This window comes from Suricata suricatta, chromosome X, assembly GCF_006229205.1.
Source record: "Suricata suricatta isolate VVHF042 chromosome X, meerkat_22Aug2017_6uvM2_HiC, whole genome shotgun sequence".
Classification (NCBI taxonomy): Eukaryota; Metazoa; Chordata; class Mammalia; order Carnivora; family Herpestidae; genus Suricata; species Suricata suricatta.
In genome coordinates this window covers 56,153,947-56,170,462 of record NC_043717.1, presented here as the reverse complement: position 1 = coordinate 56,170,462, position 16,516 = coordinate 56,153,947, and the positions used below count along the sequence as shown (strand labels likewise).

Genomic DNA, 16,516 nt, shown 5'->3' with positions numbered 1-16,516 from the left:
TACTTAACCATAACAAAGTATGAAATCTTGTCATTTGAAATGACCTGGATATAACTAGAGTGTACTATGCTAAGTGAAATAAGTCATTCTGACAATGATGGTTACCATTGGGAGGTGAGTGGGGGAATGGGTTAAATAGGTGATGGGAATTAAGGAGGGCACTTGTTATGAGCAGTGGGTGTTGTAGTAAAGTGATGAATCACTATATTGTACACCTGAAGTGGATATTATACTGTATGTTAACTAACTGGAATTAAAATAAAAGCCTAAGAAATAAAAAATATGTAAAACATTTTTGTCTGCAGTACCTCTTTAGAATGGATTTTAGCCTAACCAGACCCTTGCTTACTTCTCTTACAAATCAGGGGAATAGTAAAATTAAATGACCAAATTTTCCTCCTTATTCTTCTCTGCTGTTGTCCCATGATGGCAGTTTATTGTCAATGTTCATCTTCCAATTAGGTTTAAAGAGTATTTTTCTAAGAATAGTAAAGGAATAGTTGACATTGAATTTCTTAAGACGCTCTTTTTCATTTAAATTTCTCCTCAGTCATCTCATAATTGTAAATAAATAGCTTAAAATTTGTGTTCCTAAGAAAGATTTTCATAAAATACTCTCATTGAAATTTTTTTTGTAACTATGGTTAGGAGAAGAGGGAGAGTAGGCTAACTGGTATGCTCATCTTGCACTTTGGGGTTAAATAAAAGTTTGCTGAGGTGTTGATTCCTTCATCACTTACAAGTTGGTACTGAGCTAGCTGGGTCAACTCTAGAAATGAGCAACTTCTTCCATTTTCTCCCGGTTGCTATGTAAGTAGTATTGTTATCCAAATATGTCATCATATAAAAATGGTTGAAAGGAATTGGGGCAGAGATTAGGTGGCTGGCTATATGTCGTGAACTTAAAAGCAGATAGGGAAGGCTGTGAGTTCTAAATGACAGATTTTGATTGCTTGTCTAATGTTTTCAATTTAGGTGTGTGCAGCAAATAGAAGTAATTCATATGTAGATAGATCTTATATTTTCTTCAGCTGTGTACATGTATAGTTTATTAGAAATATTTTCCAGAACAAATTGATGATAAAAATCTATTTTGGGGGGCACCTGGGTATCTCACTTAGTTAAGCATCTGACTCTTGGTTTAGGCTCAGGTCATGATCTTGCGGTTCAGGAGTTCAAGCCCCACATCATACTCTGTGTTGGCAGTGCAGACCCCACTTGGGATTCTCTCCCTGCCCCTCCCCCACTCATGCTTTTTCTCTCTCGATCTCAAACAAAACTATTTTTGTATTTTAAATCTAGATTACTCTGAATAAGGCTGAGTAAGTCATAGTATATAGATATATACAATTGGTACTGTGTAAGGTTTTAAAAAAATTATTTTCAGGGCACCTGGGTGGCTCAGTGGATTAAGTCTCCTACTCTTGATCTCAGTTCAGGTCATGATCTCATGGTTCGTGAGTTCAAGCCCCTTGTCGGGCTCCATGCTGACAGCACGGAACCTGCTTGGAATTCACTCTCCTCTCTCTCTGCCTATCCTACTCATGCACTCGCCCCCCCCCCAAAATAAATAAATCAACTTAAGAAGATTAAAAATATATATAATTACTTTCTTATAGGAAATGTAAGGAAACCTAAATAGGAAGGATTAAAGGGCCAAAATGTATTTGGAACTTCAAATGGATATTAAATAAGTAGATGGTTATAACTGAGCTCTGATTTTCGCTGCATATTTTATTTTTATTTTCAGAGTTGCTGTTTCTTTTTATAGTAGCTTTCTGAATGTTTTCAGAAGCAATATCTTGAATAAGTCTTTTAAGTTAAACTTACAGCATCCCTATTTCTGTTTTTTAGTATTTTATTAAAAGGATAGTTTTTTTTAATGAGGAAATGACTATGTAAACTACTTCAAAGTATTCAGTATTATTTTGCTATTTTTAGAGTAAGCTGTATTGGCGAGCATTTACACTTTAAAATATCTGTAATTTATTATATGGATATAAACTTCTGTGACAGAATCCTTGTATGTGATATTGGACCATCAGATTAGCACTAATATACCACATTTAATCATTCGACAAATATTTATTTGAGTGCTTACTATGTGCCAAGCACTGCTATAGAAGTTTGAGTTATATCAGTGAACAAAATTCACTCATGGAGCTTAACATTCTACTAGTAGTGCTAATTAGATATACAATACTTTAAAGATATGCTTTTCTTTATAAAACTGCTGTGTATCTTGCTTCAAATATGGGAGTTACATATATATTTAGAAAAATGCTTCAAGAAATTAGGGGTAGAGTTATTTGTATTATTTTGTGCCTTATCCTGTTAAGTATTTTTTGATATTCATAATGGATATTAAGGAGTGGCTTTTATTAATTTACTATTTCTTGTCATGTATATAAGGACAAGGTTATAACAGAAGGAATAGTTAATCCATGTGGATGATGAAATAAGAAAATTCAACATGAAATATCTGTTTGTAAGTTTTAATTACATATTCACAATATTCCTTAACTTGAGTAGCCCTTATATTTGAAGACCAGTTTTTACTTTTTTAGACATTCTGTAAAGTATTGTGATTGTATTCAATAGGATCAAAATTAGAATGGAATCTTTTGTACTTGCACAGAAATTATCATCTACCCAAGACTTCTTACCTAGCTACCACATTTTTACTAACTTTCTGCTGGCATTTTTTTATTGCTAAAATTTTCACCTTAGATAAATTTCTTTTAGTGGGTAACCATTGCTGAAGTTATGTGTGATCTGTGGAACTGCAGAATTCCCTGAAAGCATTTGTTACTTGGCCAGTTGACTATTTATAGAACGGAGTTTAGTTAACAGTTGCCTTGATAAGTTATTTGTCGGTGCCCCAAGACCACCCTCGGGTTCAGTGATTCACAGGACCCAGCATATAGTCATATTCATGTCTGTGATTTATTACAACCAAAGGATACAAAGCAAAATCAGCAAAGGGAAAAGGCACATGGAGCAGAGTCTAGAGGAAACCAAGAGTCTTCTCCCAGTGGAGTCACCCGGGATGTACTGATTTCTCCAGAAATAAGTTATGATAACATGTGAAGTGTCCTCTACCCAAGAAGCTCATTAGATACCAAGTGCCTAAGTTTTTTATATATGTCTTAAACATTGTCTGCCTGGTTCATACCAAATTTCAGTCTCTCAAAAAGAAAATACATGTTGAGAATAAGCCAGTCTAGGGACAATGAGCCATTCTCATCAGGGAAAGTTTTATATTAGTACAGAGAGTTGTTTACCATCCAAGTGCTCAGGTCCAGCCTTGCAAAGGAGGCTTTTCTAAAATGAAATTTTAGTTGGCTCTTGAATATTGAAGCATAAATAGAAGTTTGCCTTACAAAGAAGGGGAGAAAATAACAAGACTTTCAAGAAAAGGTATGGATTCTTGAACTGTGTGACATGTTTAGGCAGTACTTAATTGTGGTTTGAATATCAGTACTTAATGAGTTCTCTTTAAATAATGGAAATCACCAGGACCCAGACACAAAAAAGAAACTGATAATTTAAACAATTCAAGGTGTGCGGTGGAAGCCCTAGGGATATACTAGTCTTGATACTAGTAGTTGTCGCTTTCACCTACTCAGCAATAGGATACAAGGCCTTGAGCCCTCAATGAGGTCGAGAGTTCTTTGAACCCAGATTAAAGCTGAATCTCTAAAGGTATATATAGTCCACTGAAGAATAGGATAGAAGAAAAAATGTGCCCATCAATCCAACTAGATGACAAAGAAACTTACCTGTTTCACTCTGGGCTCTGGGTTGAGAAAAATAGTTTCTTTGAATTCATAATCATGGGCTTTCCCTTATATAGGTTATAATTGGAATGTACATTACATAGTATAAAAATCTCAAACTGAAATGCCTCAAAAGTAATTCTGGGTTGTTGATCCCTTGGAGCACCTGGCAGAAGCAGATGCCGAATAAGTATGTAGATGTATGACTTCTACCCAAGATTGTCACATATTACTGATACACTGAAAGTGAAATGACAATAAAAATGATAGAAACTATTAACTTCAGGAAAAGTTAGCAACAAAATAAGTTAGCAGCAATCCTGGCAAAAGTTAACTCACAAAACAGCATAATTGGATTTTCAAAGGCCTCAGATAATAGAAGTATTTGATAAAGACTATGATTATGTTCAGTGATAATTTTAAAAATTACCAGTATAAGTTTATGCCATAAAATTTAAAACTTGTGAGATAGACAATATTTTAGAAAAATATAACAACATTGAGTGTTCATTTGACAGTAGCCAAAAATTAGAGATAATCTATATGTCTATGAGAGGGACTAATGAGGAGATACCATAATGTCTATGAGGAGAGCTAAAAACGATGGTATATTTGGGCAGTGGAATTCTACATAGTTAGAGTGATTAAGTAAGACTCTGAGTGAAAAGTGAAAAGCTACATTTAGTGAAAAAGTAAGTCATAGATATATCCAATATGTACTGGTTACATACAGTTTAAAAACATGAAAGGTAATGCATGGTTTAAGGATACATTTGTACTGAAAATATAAAAACACAAAAATAGTAAATACAGAATTGAGGATTTTATTTTAGTTTGATATATATTTGTTATTTTATGTTTTATGAAGTATAGTTGACAATATTATATTAGTTTCAGGTGTACAACTTAGTGATTTGACAAGTTTATGCATTATGCTATTCCCCACAAATGTGGCTACCATCTGTCCTGTTACATTGCTATTATAATATCATTAACTCTATTCTTTATGCTGTGCCTTTTATTCCCATGGCTTAGTTTGTTCTCTGTATTTATAGGTCTTATACTGCTTTTTGTTTATTTGTTTTGCTTTCTTTTGTTTTTTGATTCCCATGACTTACTCATTCCATAAACGGAGGCCTGGATCTCCCTCTCCCCTTCACCCATTTTGCCTGTCTGCCCTTCGCCCTCCCCTCTGGCAATCCTATTTGTTCTCTGTATTTATAGATCTGATTATTTTTGGTTTTTTATTGATTTTTTAAGATTCCACTTATAGGCGGAATCATATGGTATTTTCCCTTATCAGTCTGACTTATTTCACATGGCTTAATACCTTCTAAATCTAGAGAGTGTTAGAATTTAGGATTTTAGAAACCTCTCAGAAAGAAGGGAGGGAAAGAAGAGAATGCGATTGGGTATGGTCACATATTATGCGTCAACAAGATCAGAAGCAGATTTAATTAACAAATGGTAAAATTTATGAAAATGAGATATGGGAACACTGCTGTTCATTATATTCCATATACTTTTGTGAATGTGTAAAATATTTTGTATGTAACAAAAATATGTAAAAATTTAAAATACTTTGCATTAAAAAGCACTTGAGGGAAGGTACAAAAACTAGGCAAACCTTTATGTTTCTTGTTTTGAATTGAACTGTTTATGTTTAGATATTAATGGATTCTTTTGTATTACTTTCTTCTTACATACATCTTTTATAGTCAAAGTTTGCTGGGAAAATTAGAACAAAATGATATAACGTGATATGATCATTCCAGGATCAATCCTTATTTGTTTTCCAGAATTCTAGTAGGAAAGAGAAATGTTTCCTGCTCCTAAGATCTTTTCTCTCTTGATTTCTGAGTCAGTCTGTCTCTTTTCCGTCTCTCCTCTCCTCCTTACCTCTCTCTGTCTTTCTTCGGTTCTCTAGGTCTTTTTCTCTCCTAGTCTCTGTCTTTTGGAATATGTATTGGGAGTTGTACACTCTCAGTGCTTTGGGGCTTTGCTTCTTAGGGTCTCTGTTTTTCTGAGCCCTCTGCTCCCAGGCACTATTTCCCATAGTTGTGCTTTCTCAGGGTCTTTCTCTTGCTTACTCTCTCACTTGGTGTGCCTGCTCTCTCTCAATGTTTTTCTTCCTTTGCATCCATATATGTGTGTTTGTGTGTGTCTGACTCCCTGTCTCTTTCTCTCCCTCTCCTAGGGTGGGTTTGTCCCTCTACTCCACTCTCCCACCTCGTGACTTTTTCTCACAGTATAACTTTCTCTCTCCTGGGGTGGTCTTTTTTTTTTTTCTCTTTTTGCAAGAAGTGCCTTCCCTCCCCTTTATCCCCTCTCCCCTTTCCTCTTTCCTCCCCACCCTCCCTTCCTCTCTCTCCTGTTTTTCTTGGTCTCTTTCTTAATCCTTCTCTTAGGATCTTTACGTTTTCTTTCCTTATTTGCCTACTTATTTATGTTTCATTTATTTTATATAGGTAAAGCTACTTCCTCTTCTAATCCAAGCAGCCCAGCTCCAGACTGGTACAAAGATTTTGTTACAGATGCTGATGCTGAGGTTTTAGAACATTCTGGAAAAATGGTACTTCTCTTTGAAATTCTTCGAATGGCAGAGGAAATTGGGGATAAAGTGTAAGTTTCTCCTATTTTTATTCTATAAATGAAACTTTTTGATAATCATTCTATTGTTTAAACAATTTATTAGAAGAAATCTGTTTTGTTTTCTTTCTTTCTAAGGACGTAATTTATTTGGTTAGTGTAGTGATAGCTATCTTCCTTCTAAGCCACTAGTTCTAAGTGCATATTCTGGTTACTTCTTCAGTGCTGTTTTCCCCTTCCAGCTATTGCACCTTGAACGTATTTCTTTGAGCCAAGCCTCTGACGGATATCTATATTTCACCATCTTTAAAATTATTTTTCAGTCTATACAGTGTGGTTTCTACCATGTCAGTTTATTGAGATTTTCCCCTGCTAAAGTCGCTTAGTAACCTTTTAATCTCCAAATCTAGTGGATGCCTCTCAGACTGTATTTCACCTCTTTGACTGTTCTCCATCATTTCTCCTTTGTTTTTGTTCCTGTTTGTTTTTACTTCTAGCATTTGTGTCCCCATTCCCTTCCTTGCATCCCTACCCTCCACTCTCACCCTTAAAAGTACTATTCAGAAAACATACTTTTAATGTTTTGAACCAGATTTACTGTTTAGATTGTTATAAGGTCCTAACATCTTGATCATAAACTATTTTTTAAATGTGCCTGTGATTCTTTTAATAACAGTTTAACGTAAGGCTAAAATAAAGCTTTTATCTTAAAAAGTTTCAGACTTAGTTTCTTTAACTTTCTTGGCAAGCAATAGATCTGCTATTAATATTCCTATTCCATCTTTTAATATACCTCTAATGTTAATACATTCTAAGATACTTGTATGTCTTTTCACTGGATAGTGAGTTGTTTGAAGACAGACCACTTTATTATTTTTATTAACTACTATGCCTTGCACTTGGTAAATACTCACTAAAGTTTATTTTTGTTGTATATTGCTACTTTATTTACACAGAAACAAGTGGTTCAGATATGTGATGAATGGAGAGCTAGTGTTGGAGGCAAAGGATATGTTTTGGAATAGAAATAACAGGATTTAGTACATTAAATTCAGGGCAATAAGAATGGGAGAGTCGTCAAAGATGATTCCTAGGCTTCCAGATTAAGAGGCTGGTGAATTCTGGTATTACTTACTAAAATGGAGAAGAATAGGGAAGAACTAAGTTTATTAGACATAGTAAAGAATTCTCTTCAGGCTGTGTTAAGTTTGAGAGGCCTATTAGATATCCATAGGAGATGCAAGTAGAAAGTGGATATTTGAATTCAGAGTTCCTGAGAAGTCAGGAGAAATGATTGCTATGACACGCTTTGCTCTTTTCTGCTAGCAACTTCTGTAGTTTAAAATTAATTTTTATTTGGGTACTGTACAAGAATTTTAAGAATATGGAAGGGATTTTAGTGGTCTTTCAATTTCTTAGCCAGTGCTACAAAAATCTCTTCTACAATTTTCATCATGATGTTCTCATAGCCTCTCCTATGGTAGAACATTTGCTATTTCAGGCTACCTATAGTTGAATACTTCAAATTTTTAGAAATTGTATCCTTATCTTTAGTTTCTACTTTATCCCTATAACTTTTCCTTGTGGTTTAAAATTGAATGTATCTTTCGCTTCTTTTACACTCTTACAGTGATTTTTCTTAAGTTATAAACCCAACTTATAGACATTATCAGACTAAGACTATAAAATTATATATTTCCATAACTGTGATTACCACTATTTATTTGTCCAACATTTCCTTATGGAATTTTTCACACACGAAAGAAGAATTTTATGGTGAATATCCATATACCTGTCTATACTGTGTTCTGTGTTTTATTGTACATTCTTTATTACATATATATTTATCCATCTTATTTTCCTGACGCCTTTCAATATAGGTTGCAGACATCAGTTCTACTGTTTCAGTTGTCTCCTCCTTAAATAATGGGTTCATCTCTCTTGTCACTTTCAGCTTTTTTTCTCAGTTCATTGATCTACACTTTGTATGGTCTAATTGCATAGGTCTTAAACATACTTGTTTTCTTAGCACCCACTTCAAATTATGGGCACAGCAAACAAAATACTGCAACTGAGTTTTTATTATTACAGAGTTATAGTAAAGCACGTTCTTGTTTATCCTGGACCCTGTACTTCATCCAGGCAGTCTAGTAGAGAGGTTTTCCAACATCTAAATAACACTGTTAGTTCATATTTAACTTATGGTCAACTGAGACTCTTATTTATTTTTTAAGGAACTGTTGTCAAATCAGACTTTTCTATTCTGTATTTGTGCAGCTGATCTTTTGACCCAAGTGTAAACTTGATTATTTCGTAGGGCAAAGCATAAATGAATTTTAGTGATTTTAGCCAATGCAGTGGTGTGTTGATAAATGTTTAACAACTGACTCTTCAAAAAAATAATAAGAACAAGGAGGGCAAAGAAGCAAGAAAGAAAAGCCCTAGTTTGTAACATTTGCTGATTTTCATAGTCAAATACAACCTTGTCCAATTTTAAGCTACCATCATGATGTCAGTTGTGGGAAGAAATGCCAACAATCCACTTTCCTATTATAAGCTTGTTATAGCTAATTCCAGTACACTATTTGTTTCAGCCCAGCCAGCCCTTCTAACTTGTTTTCTTTCACTTAAATATTAAAATTTGATTACATTTTAAGTTCCAGATTTCTTATATATGTATTTTGATTTGTATTAATTTTATATTTTAATAGTCATTAACAAAATAGATAAAGCCAAGTTAGTTTATACAAGTATTATTACCAATCAGGGCAGTAGTTTTTCATGTTATCTGCAACTAGAAAATGTTGAGTTAACCATTAGTATGTAGTCACTTAAACCTAATAACACCACCTATTTCATGGTGAGATTTTTCTGAGCTCAGTGGTTCCCACAACCAGCCTTAATGCTGACTCAGGTCAACCTTTTTCCAGTATAGTAGCCCAAATTTCAGATTAATTCCAATTAAATAAAGAATTAGTATTTCTAAGAATTTAAGTTTCCTTGTTATAGTAACTGCCAGAAACTTAATCTGTATCTCAGAAAGAGGTGATTCAATAAAGTTTTTGATTCTAGGAAAGATAATCAATCTACTGAGGGATCAAGAATGTTGGCCGTTTATACTTAGTACTGGGAATAAATTCATTTCTTTACGAATATTCCAGGAGTACCAACTGAGAGACATTAGACTTCATAGTGCAGAGTTTAGGAAGTCATACAATAGCCAATGCATATGTTGTTAACTCCAACAGCTGTTTCATAACTTAAGTTGTTCTTTTTGTTTCTACCAAATCTGAAGACATCCAGCATTGAGTGTTGAAGGTTATTCTGGAGTCATAAAAGCATCTGTTTCTTATAGTACAGCTTTCAGAATCAGGTAAAACTAAACAGTATGCTTGGACAGATGTCTAGTTCCTTAAATACTAACCTACTTTGTTTGCATATGTAAGGGAGAGAATGAGCCCTCCTTTATTCTCTTTCTAGATTTTTTTTTTCATTTCACGTGTATAATTATGTCCACTTCTCACTAATGGGATAAATGAGAGTAGTGATTTTCAAACTGTTTCTCAGAGCCGTTGAAAGTTGGTGATCTAGAGCAAAGACTGAGGGGGCCAGTGACGCTTTTACCTTCTTCTCTGCCAAGGCACCCTGCTTTCGTCTTATATATATGTAAATACATATATAAATATATAAAAGTATACACACACATACATACACGTGTGTTTATATATATATTAATTTTTTAATTAAGTCCCAGTTAACATACAATATAATGGTAGTTTCAGGTTCAACAGGTGATGGGGGTTAAAGAGTACACTTGTAATGAGCACCAGGTGTTGTGTAGAAGTGTTGAATCACTATATTGTAATTATATTGAAATTACTTATTATATTTTAATACTGCATAAGACTTTATGTGAACAAACTGTTTTCATGGCTAAAATCAGGAATTAGAATACTTTTGGGATGGAGAATCAGGCATCTGTAGACATATTTGAAATGGTATAACAAAGTGTATTAGAATGTGTACAAGTCTCAGATTACTCAAAATACTTTTAATAAGAATACTTTTTTCTCACATTCTCTAAATAGTGTCTTTAATACAGTAAAAGTTTTGAATTTTGATGAAATCCAGCTTATCAGATTTTTTCCCGTAAGTCATACTTTTGATGTTATGTCTAAGAATTGTTTGTCTATCCCCAAGTTATGAGTTTTCTTCATTGTGTTTTTTAAACATTCTACAATTTAACATTTTAAATTTAGATTTATACTGTATTTTGAATTACTTTTTGTATAAACTGTGAAATTTAGCCAAAATTCTTTTTTTCCCCCACATATGGGTGTTGAGTTTTGCCAAGACCATTGTTGAAAAAAACATTTTTTCCCCACTGAATTGCCTTTGGCTCTTTGTGAAAAACCATTTAGCTAACTATATTGTGAAGCTCTATATCTGGACCCTATATTCTGTTCCATTGATTTTTCTTGTCCCTTAATCAGCACTACATTATTCTGATTAATTAAGCTTTGTAAATTTTGGAATTATGTAGAGTTAGGCCTCCAACTTTTTCAAAATTGTTTTGGGTACTCTGTGTGTTCATCATTCTCATATAAACTTTAGAATCAGCTTGTTAATTATTCAGAAATTCTACTATAGTTTTGATTAGAATTGCAATGAATTTGTAGATCAATTTGGGAAGAAGTGATTTCTTTACTATGTGAATCTTCTAATTCTTGAATACTAATCCTTTTTTTTAGCCTTGTTTTTAGTCAGTCTCTCATATCTCTGGACCTGATTGAAGATTTTCTTGAATTGGCTAGTAGGGAAAAGACAGAAGATAAAGATAAACCTCTTATTTATAAAGGTAAGTTACAAACATTTCTGTATTATAATTTTTGAAACCTTCATTTAAACATATTATACAAGCATTTTAACACTAAAAAAATACTACCCAGACACACAACTTTAATACATAATGTTTTTTCTACACATTCTTCTTGTCTTTATCTACATAAATATAGCCTTTATTGTTGCCGTTGTAACATGAAATAAGATTTTTTTGTTTTTGTAAAGAGCTTTGTTGAGATATAATTCAGGTATCATGCAATTTAACCATTTTATGTGAACGGTTTAGTGGTTTTTAGTATATTCATGGAGTTGTGCAACTGTCACCACAATTTTCAACCATTTTAATTACCACCAAAGAAACCCTGTACCCTTTAGCTATTACCCTCCTATCTGTGCCTTCCACCTCTTCAAATCTTAAGTAGTCATTCATCAATCTACTTTCTGTTTCTATAGATTAACCTATTCTGAAACTTTCATATAGAGGGATTCATATATGTGATTTCTTTATGACTGGTTTCTTTCATACAGTATGTTTCAGGATTATTCCATGTTGTAGCATGTGCCAATATTTTATTCATTTAGGTTATAAAGACCTAATATTCCATTGTATGGATAATACCCACATTTTGATTATCCACATATTTATTCAAATATATCTGGGTTGTTTCCACCTTTTGACTATTGTGAGTAAAGCTATGATAAATATATGTATGCAAGTGTTTATTTAAACATCTGTTTTCACCTTGGGTGTATAATTAGGAATAGAATTATTGGGTCATGTGAGAATTTTATGTTTAACTTATTGGGGAACCACCAACTGTTTTCCTTACTGGCTGTACTAGTTTACATTTCCACAAGCAGTGTATAAGGGTTCCAGCTTCTCCACATCTTCACCAGTCCTTACTTACCTTCTGTTTTGTTTTGCTTTGCTTTGTTTTATTACAGGCATACCTCGGGGATATTGCAGGTTTAGTTCCAGACCACTGCAATAAAGGGAATACTGGAATAAAGGGAGTCAAATTAGTTTTATTGTTTCCCTGTGCATATAAAAGTTATATTTACACTATACTGTAGTTTGTTGTGTCCAGTAGCATTGTATCTAAAAAATGTATGTACCTTCATTAAAAAAATACTTACCTTAATTAAAAAATACTTTATTGCTAAAAGATGCTAACCATCATCTGAGTTTTCAGCGAGTTGTAACTTTTTGCTGGCAGAGTGTTTTGCTTCTGTATTGATAGCTGCTGACTGATCAGGGTGGTGGTAGCTGAAGGTTGAGGTCGATGTGACAATTTCTTAAAATAAGACAATGGTGAAGTTTGCTGCATTGGTTGACTTTTTACACAAACGATTTCTGTGTAGCATGCAATGCCGTTTGATAACATTTTACCCACACTAGAACGTCTTTCAAAGTTGGAGTCAGTCCTCTCAAACACTGCTGCTGCTTTATCAAATAAGTTTATATAGTATTCTGAATCATTTGTCATGTCAATGATCTTCACAGCATCTTCACCAGAAGTAGATTCCACCTCAAGAAACCACTATCTTTTCTCATCTATAAGAGGCAGATCCTCATCTGTTCAAGTTTTATCTTGATATTTCAGCAATTCAGTCCTATCTTCAGGCTTCACTTCTTTTTTTTTTGTTTTTCAAAAAATTTTTAAAGTTTATTTATTTTGAGAGAGAGAGAGCACGCGAGTTGGGGAGGGGTAGAGAGAGAAGGAGACAGAGAATCCCAAGTAGGCTATGTGCTGGCAGCATGGAGCCCCATGTGGGACTTGAACCCACTAAACTGTGAGATCATGACCTGAGTTGAAACCAAGAGTTGGATGCTTAACCAACTGAGCCACCCAGGTGCCCCTTAGGCCTCACTTCTAATTCCAGTTCTAGTGCTATGTCAGCCATATTTGAAATTACTTATTCCAGTGAAATCTTGAACCTCTAAAAGTCCTCCATTAGGCTTGGATTCAACTTCTTCCAAATGTTGATATTTTGACCTCTTCCCAAGAATCACAAATGTTCCTTTTTACTATTTTTTATTTTGAGACAGAGAGGGCATGTAAGCAGGGGAGGGGTAGAGAGAGAGAATCTCAAGCAGGCTCTGCACCATCAGTGCAGAGGCTGATGCTGGTATGAACCCATGAACTGCAAGATCATGACCTGAACTGAAATGAAGAGTTGGACACTTTAACTGATTGAGCCACCCAGGCGCCCCCACAATGTTCTTAATAGCACCTAGAATGGTGAATGCTTTCCAGAAGGCTTTCAATGACTTTAAGGCTACAGCCTTACAAAATGTATTTCTTAAATCATAAAACTAGAATGTTGGAATTATCTATGGGCTGCAGAATGGATGGTGTGTTAGCAGATCATGAAAACAACATTAATATTGTGTTCATTTTCATCAGACTTCTTGGGCAATTAGGTATATTGTCAATGAGTGGTAATATTTTGAAAGAAGCCCTTTCTTCCTGAGCAGTAGGTCTCAACAGTAGGCTTAAACTACTTAGTAAACCATGTCAAAAACAGATATGCTGTCATCCAGGCCTTGTTGTCCCCTTTTTAGACCACAGGCAGTGGAGATTTAGCTTAATTCTTCAGAGGCCCTGGATTTTCAGAATAGTAAATGAATATTAGCTTCAACCTAAAGTTAACATCTGCATTAGCCCCTAAGAAGAGAGTCAGTTTGTTCGTTGAGTTTTGAAGCCAGGCATTGACTTCTCTCTAGCTATGAAAGTCATAGATGACTATGTCTACATTGAAAATATGTTGTTTAGTGTAGCCACCGTTATTAATTATTTTAGCTAGATCTAGATAACTTGCTACAGCTTTTACATCAGCACTTGTTGCTTCACTTTGCACTTTTGTGTTATGGAGACCACTTTCTTTACATTACATGAGTCAGCCTCTGCTTCCTTTAAACTTTCTATCTGCAGCTTCCTCACCTCTCTTGGCCTTCATAGAACTGGAGAGAGTTAGGGCCTTGCTCTGGATTAGGCTTTAGCTTAAAGAGATGTCATGACTGGTTTGATTTTCTATCCAGACCACTAAAACTTTGTTCACATCAGCAGTGAGACTGTTTTTGCTTCTTTAATCATTCATGTGTTCACTGGAGTAGCACTTTTAATTTCTTTCAAGAACTTTTCCTTTGCATTTACAACTTGGCTAACTGTCACAAGAGGGCTAGCTTTAGCCCCATCTCATCTGTCAATATGCCTTCCTCATTAAGCATAATCATTTCTAGCTTTTGACTAAAAGTGAGAAACATGTGATTCTTCCTTTTACTTGAACACCTAGAGTCCAAGTGTAAGGTTATTAATTGGCCTAATTTCATTATTGTTGTATGTCAGGAAATAGGCCCGAGGAGAGGGAGAGATGTGGGGGATCGGCCAATTGGTGGATCAGTCAGAACACACACAAATATATTGGTGAAGTTCTCTGTCTTCAGTGGGTGTAATTGGTTGCACCTCAAAATAGTTACAATAGTAACATAAGATTTTACTGATCACAGATCACAAAAACGAATATAATAATAATGAGAAAGTTTGAAACATTGTTAGAATTTCCAAAATGTGACACAGAGACAGAGTGAGCAAATACACCAGTAGACCAATCAACATAGGATTGCCACAAAACTTCAATTTGTGAAAAAAACACAGTATGTGAGAAGTATCACAATTAAATGAGGTGAGCCTGTAAAGCTATCCTAGTGGCTATGAAGTCATATCTCATTGTGATTTTGATTTGTAATTCTCTAATGACTCATTATGTTGAACATCTTTCCATGTTCTTAGTGACTATTTGTATATATTCTTTGGAAAAATGTTTATTAAGGTCCTTTGCCCATTTTTTAATTTGGTTACATGTCTTGTCATTTAGTTTTGGGACATTTCTTTTATATGTTCTGCATACAAAGCTCTTACTAGATATATGATTTACAAATATTTTCTCTCATTCTGTGGGTTGTCTTTTTACTTTCTTTTTAAAAAATTTTTTTAGTGTTTATTCATTTTTTTTGAGAGGAAGAGGGATGGGGCAAAGAGGGAGACACAGAATCTGAAGCAGGCTCCAGGCTCTGAGCTGTCAGCACAGAACCAAGATGTAGGACTCAAACCCATGAACTAGGAGATCAAGATCTGAACTAAACTGGGATGCTTAACTGACTGAGCGACCCAGAGGACCTCACATTCTTTTTTTCTTTTAATTAAATAGTTTATTGACAAGTTGGTATCCATAGAACACCCAGTGCTTTTCCCCACAAGTGCCCCTCTCCATGACCATCAAACCCTTAAACCTTCCCCTCCTCCCTCCTCAGACCTAAGTTTGTTCTCAGTATTCAAGAGTCTCTCATGATTTGCCTCTCTCCCTCTCCGTAACTCTTCCGCCCCCATCCTCATCCCATGGTCCCCTCTTAGGTTTATCCTGTTAGACCAGTGAGTGAAAACGTATGGTATCTGTCCTCCTCTGCCTGAGGTATTTCACTTAGCGTGACTCCCTTTAGGTCCATCCACTTTGCTACAAATGGCCAGATTTCATTCTTTCTCATGGCCATGTAGTATTCCATGGTGTGTGTGTGTATGTGTGTGTGTGTGTCACCACACACACACACATACACACACACACCACTTCTTCTTGATCCATTCATCAGTAGATGGACATTTAGGCCCTTTCCATGATTTGGCTATTATTGAAAGTGCCGCTATGAACATAGGGGTACATGTGCCCCTATGCATCAGCACTTCTGTATCCCTTGGGTAAATCCCTAGCAGTGCTATTGCTGGGTCATAAGGGAGTTCTATGGATAGTTTTTTTTGAGGAACCTCCACACTGTTTTCCAGAGCGGCTAACCAGTTTACAATGCCACCAACAGTGTAGGAGGGTGCCCGTCTCTCCACATCCTCGCCAGCATCCATACTCTTGATTTGTCAATTTTATTTTATTTTGTTTTTATTAAGTACTTTATTGTCAAATTGGTTTCCATATAACACCCAGTGCTCTTCCCCACAAGTGCCCTCCTCCAACACCACCACCTCTTTTCCCCCCTTCCCTTTCCCCTTCAACCCTCCGTTCATTTTCAGTATTCAATAGTCTTTCAAGTTTTGCATCCCTCTCTCCCCAACTCTCTTTCCCTCTTCCCCTCCCCCTGGTCCTCCATTAGGTTTCTCCTGTTCTCCTGTTAGACCTATGAGTGCAAACATATGGTATCTGTCCTTCTCTGCCTGACTTATTTCGCTTAGCATGACACCCTCGAGGTCCATCCACTTTCCTACAAATGGCCAGATTTCATTCTTTCTCATTGCCATGTA

At 35.1% G+C, this 16,516-nt stretch overlaps 1 protein-coding gene across 5 annotated transcripts in view; it reads left to right on the top strand.

Annotated features, from left to right (window-relative positions):
* The window catches only part of ATRX (ATRX chromatin remodeler), a 275,833-nt gene that overhangs the window by 187,323 nt on the left and 71,994 nt on the right, over positions 1–16,516 (top strand). For all 5 annotated transcript variants that reach the window (XM_029929461.1, XM_029929463.1, XM_029929459.1 and 2 more), the window contains 2 exons: positions 6,248–6,401; positions 11,120–11,226. In XM_029929461.1, coding sequence (XP_029785321.1) covers positions 6,248–6,401; positions 11,120–11,226 — 261 coding nt within the window. The remainder of the gene's footprint in view (positions 1–6,247; positions 6,402–11,119; positions 11,227–16,516) is intronic.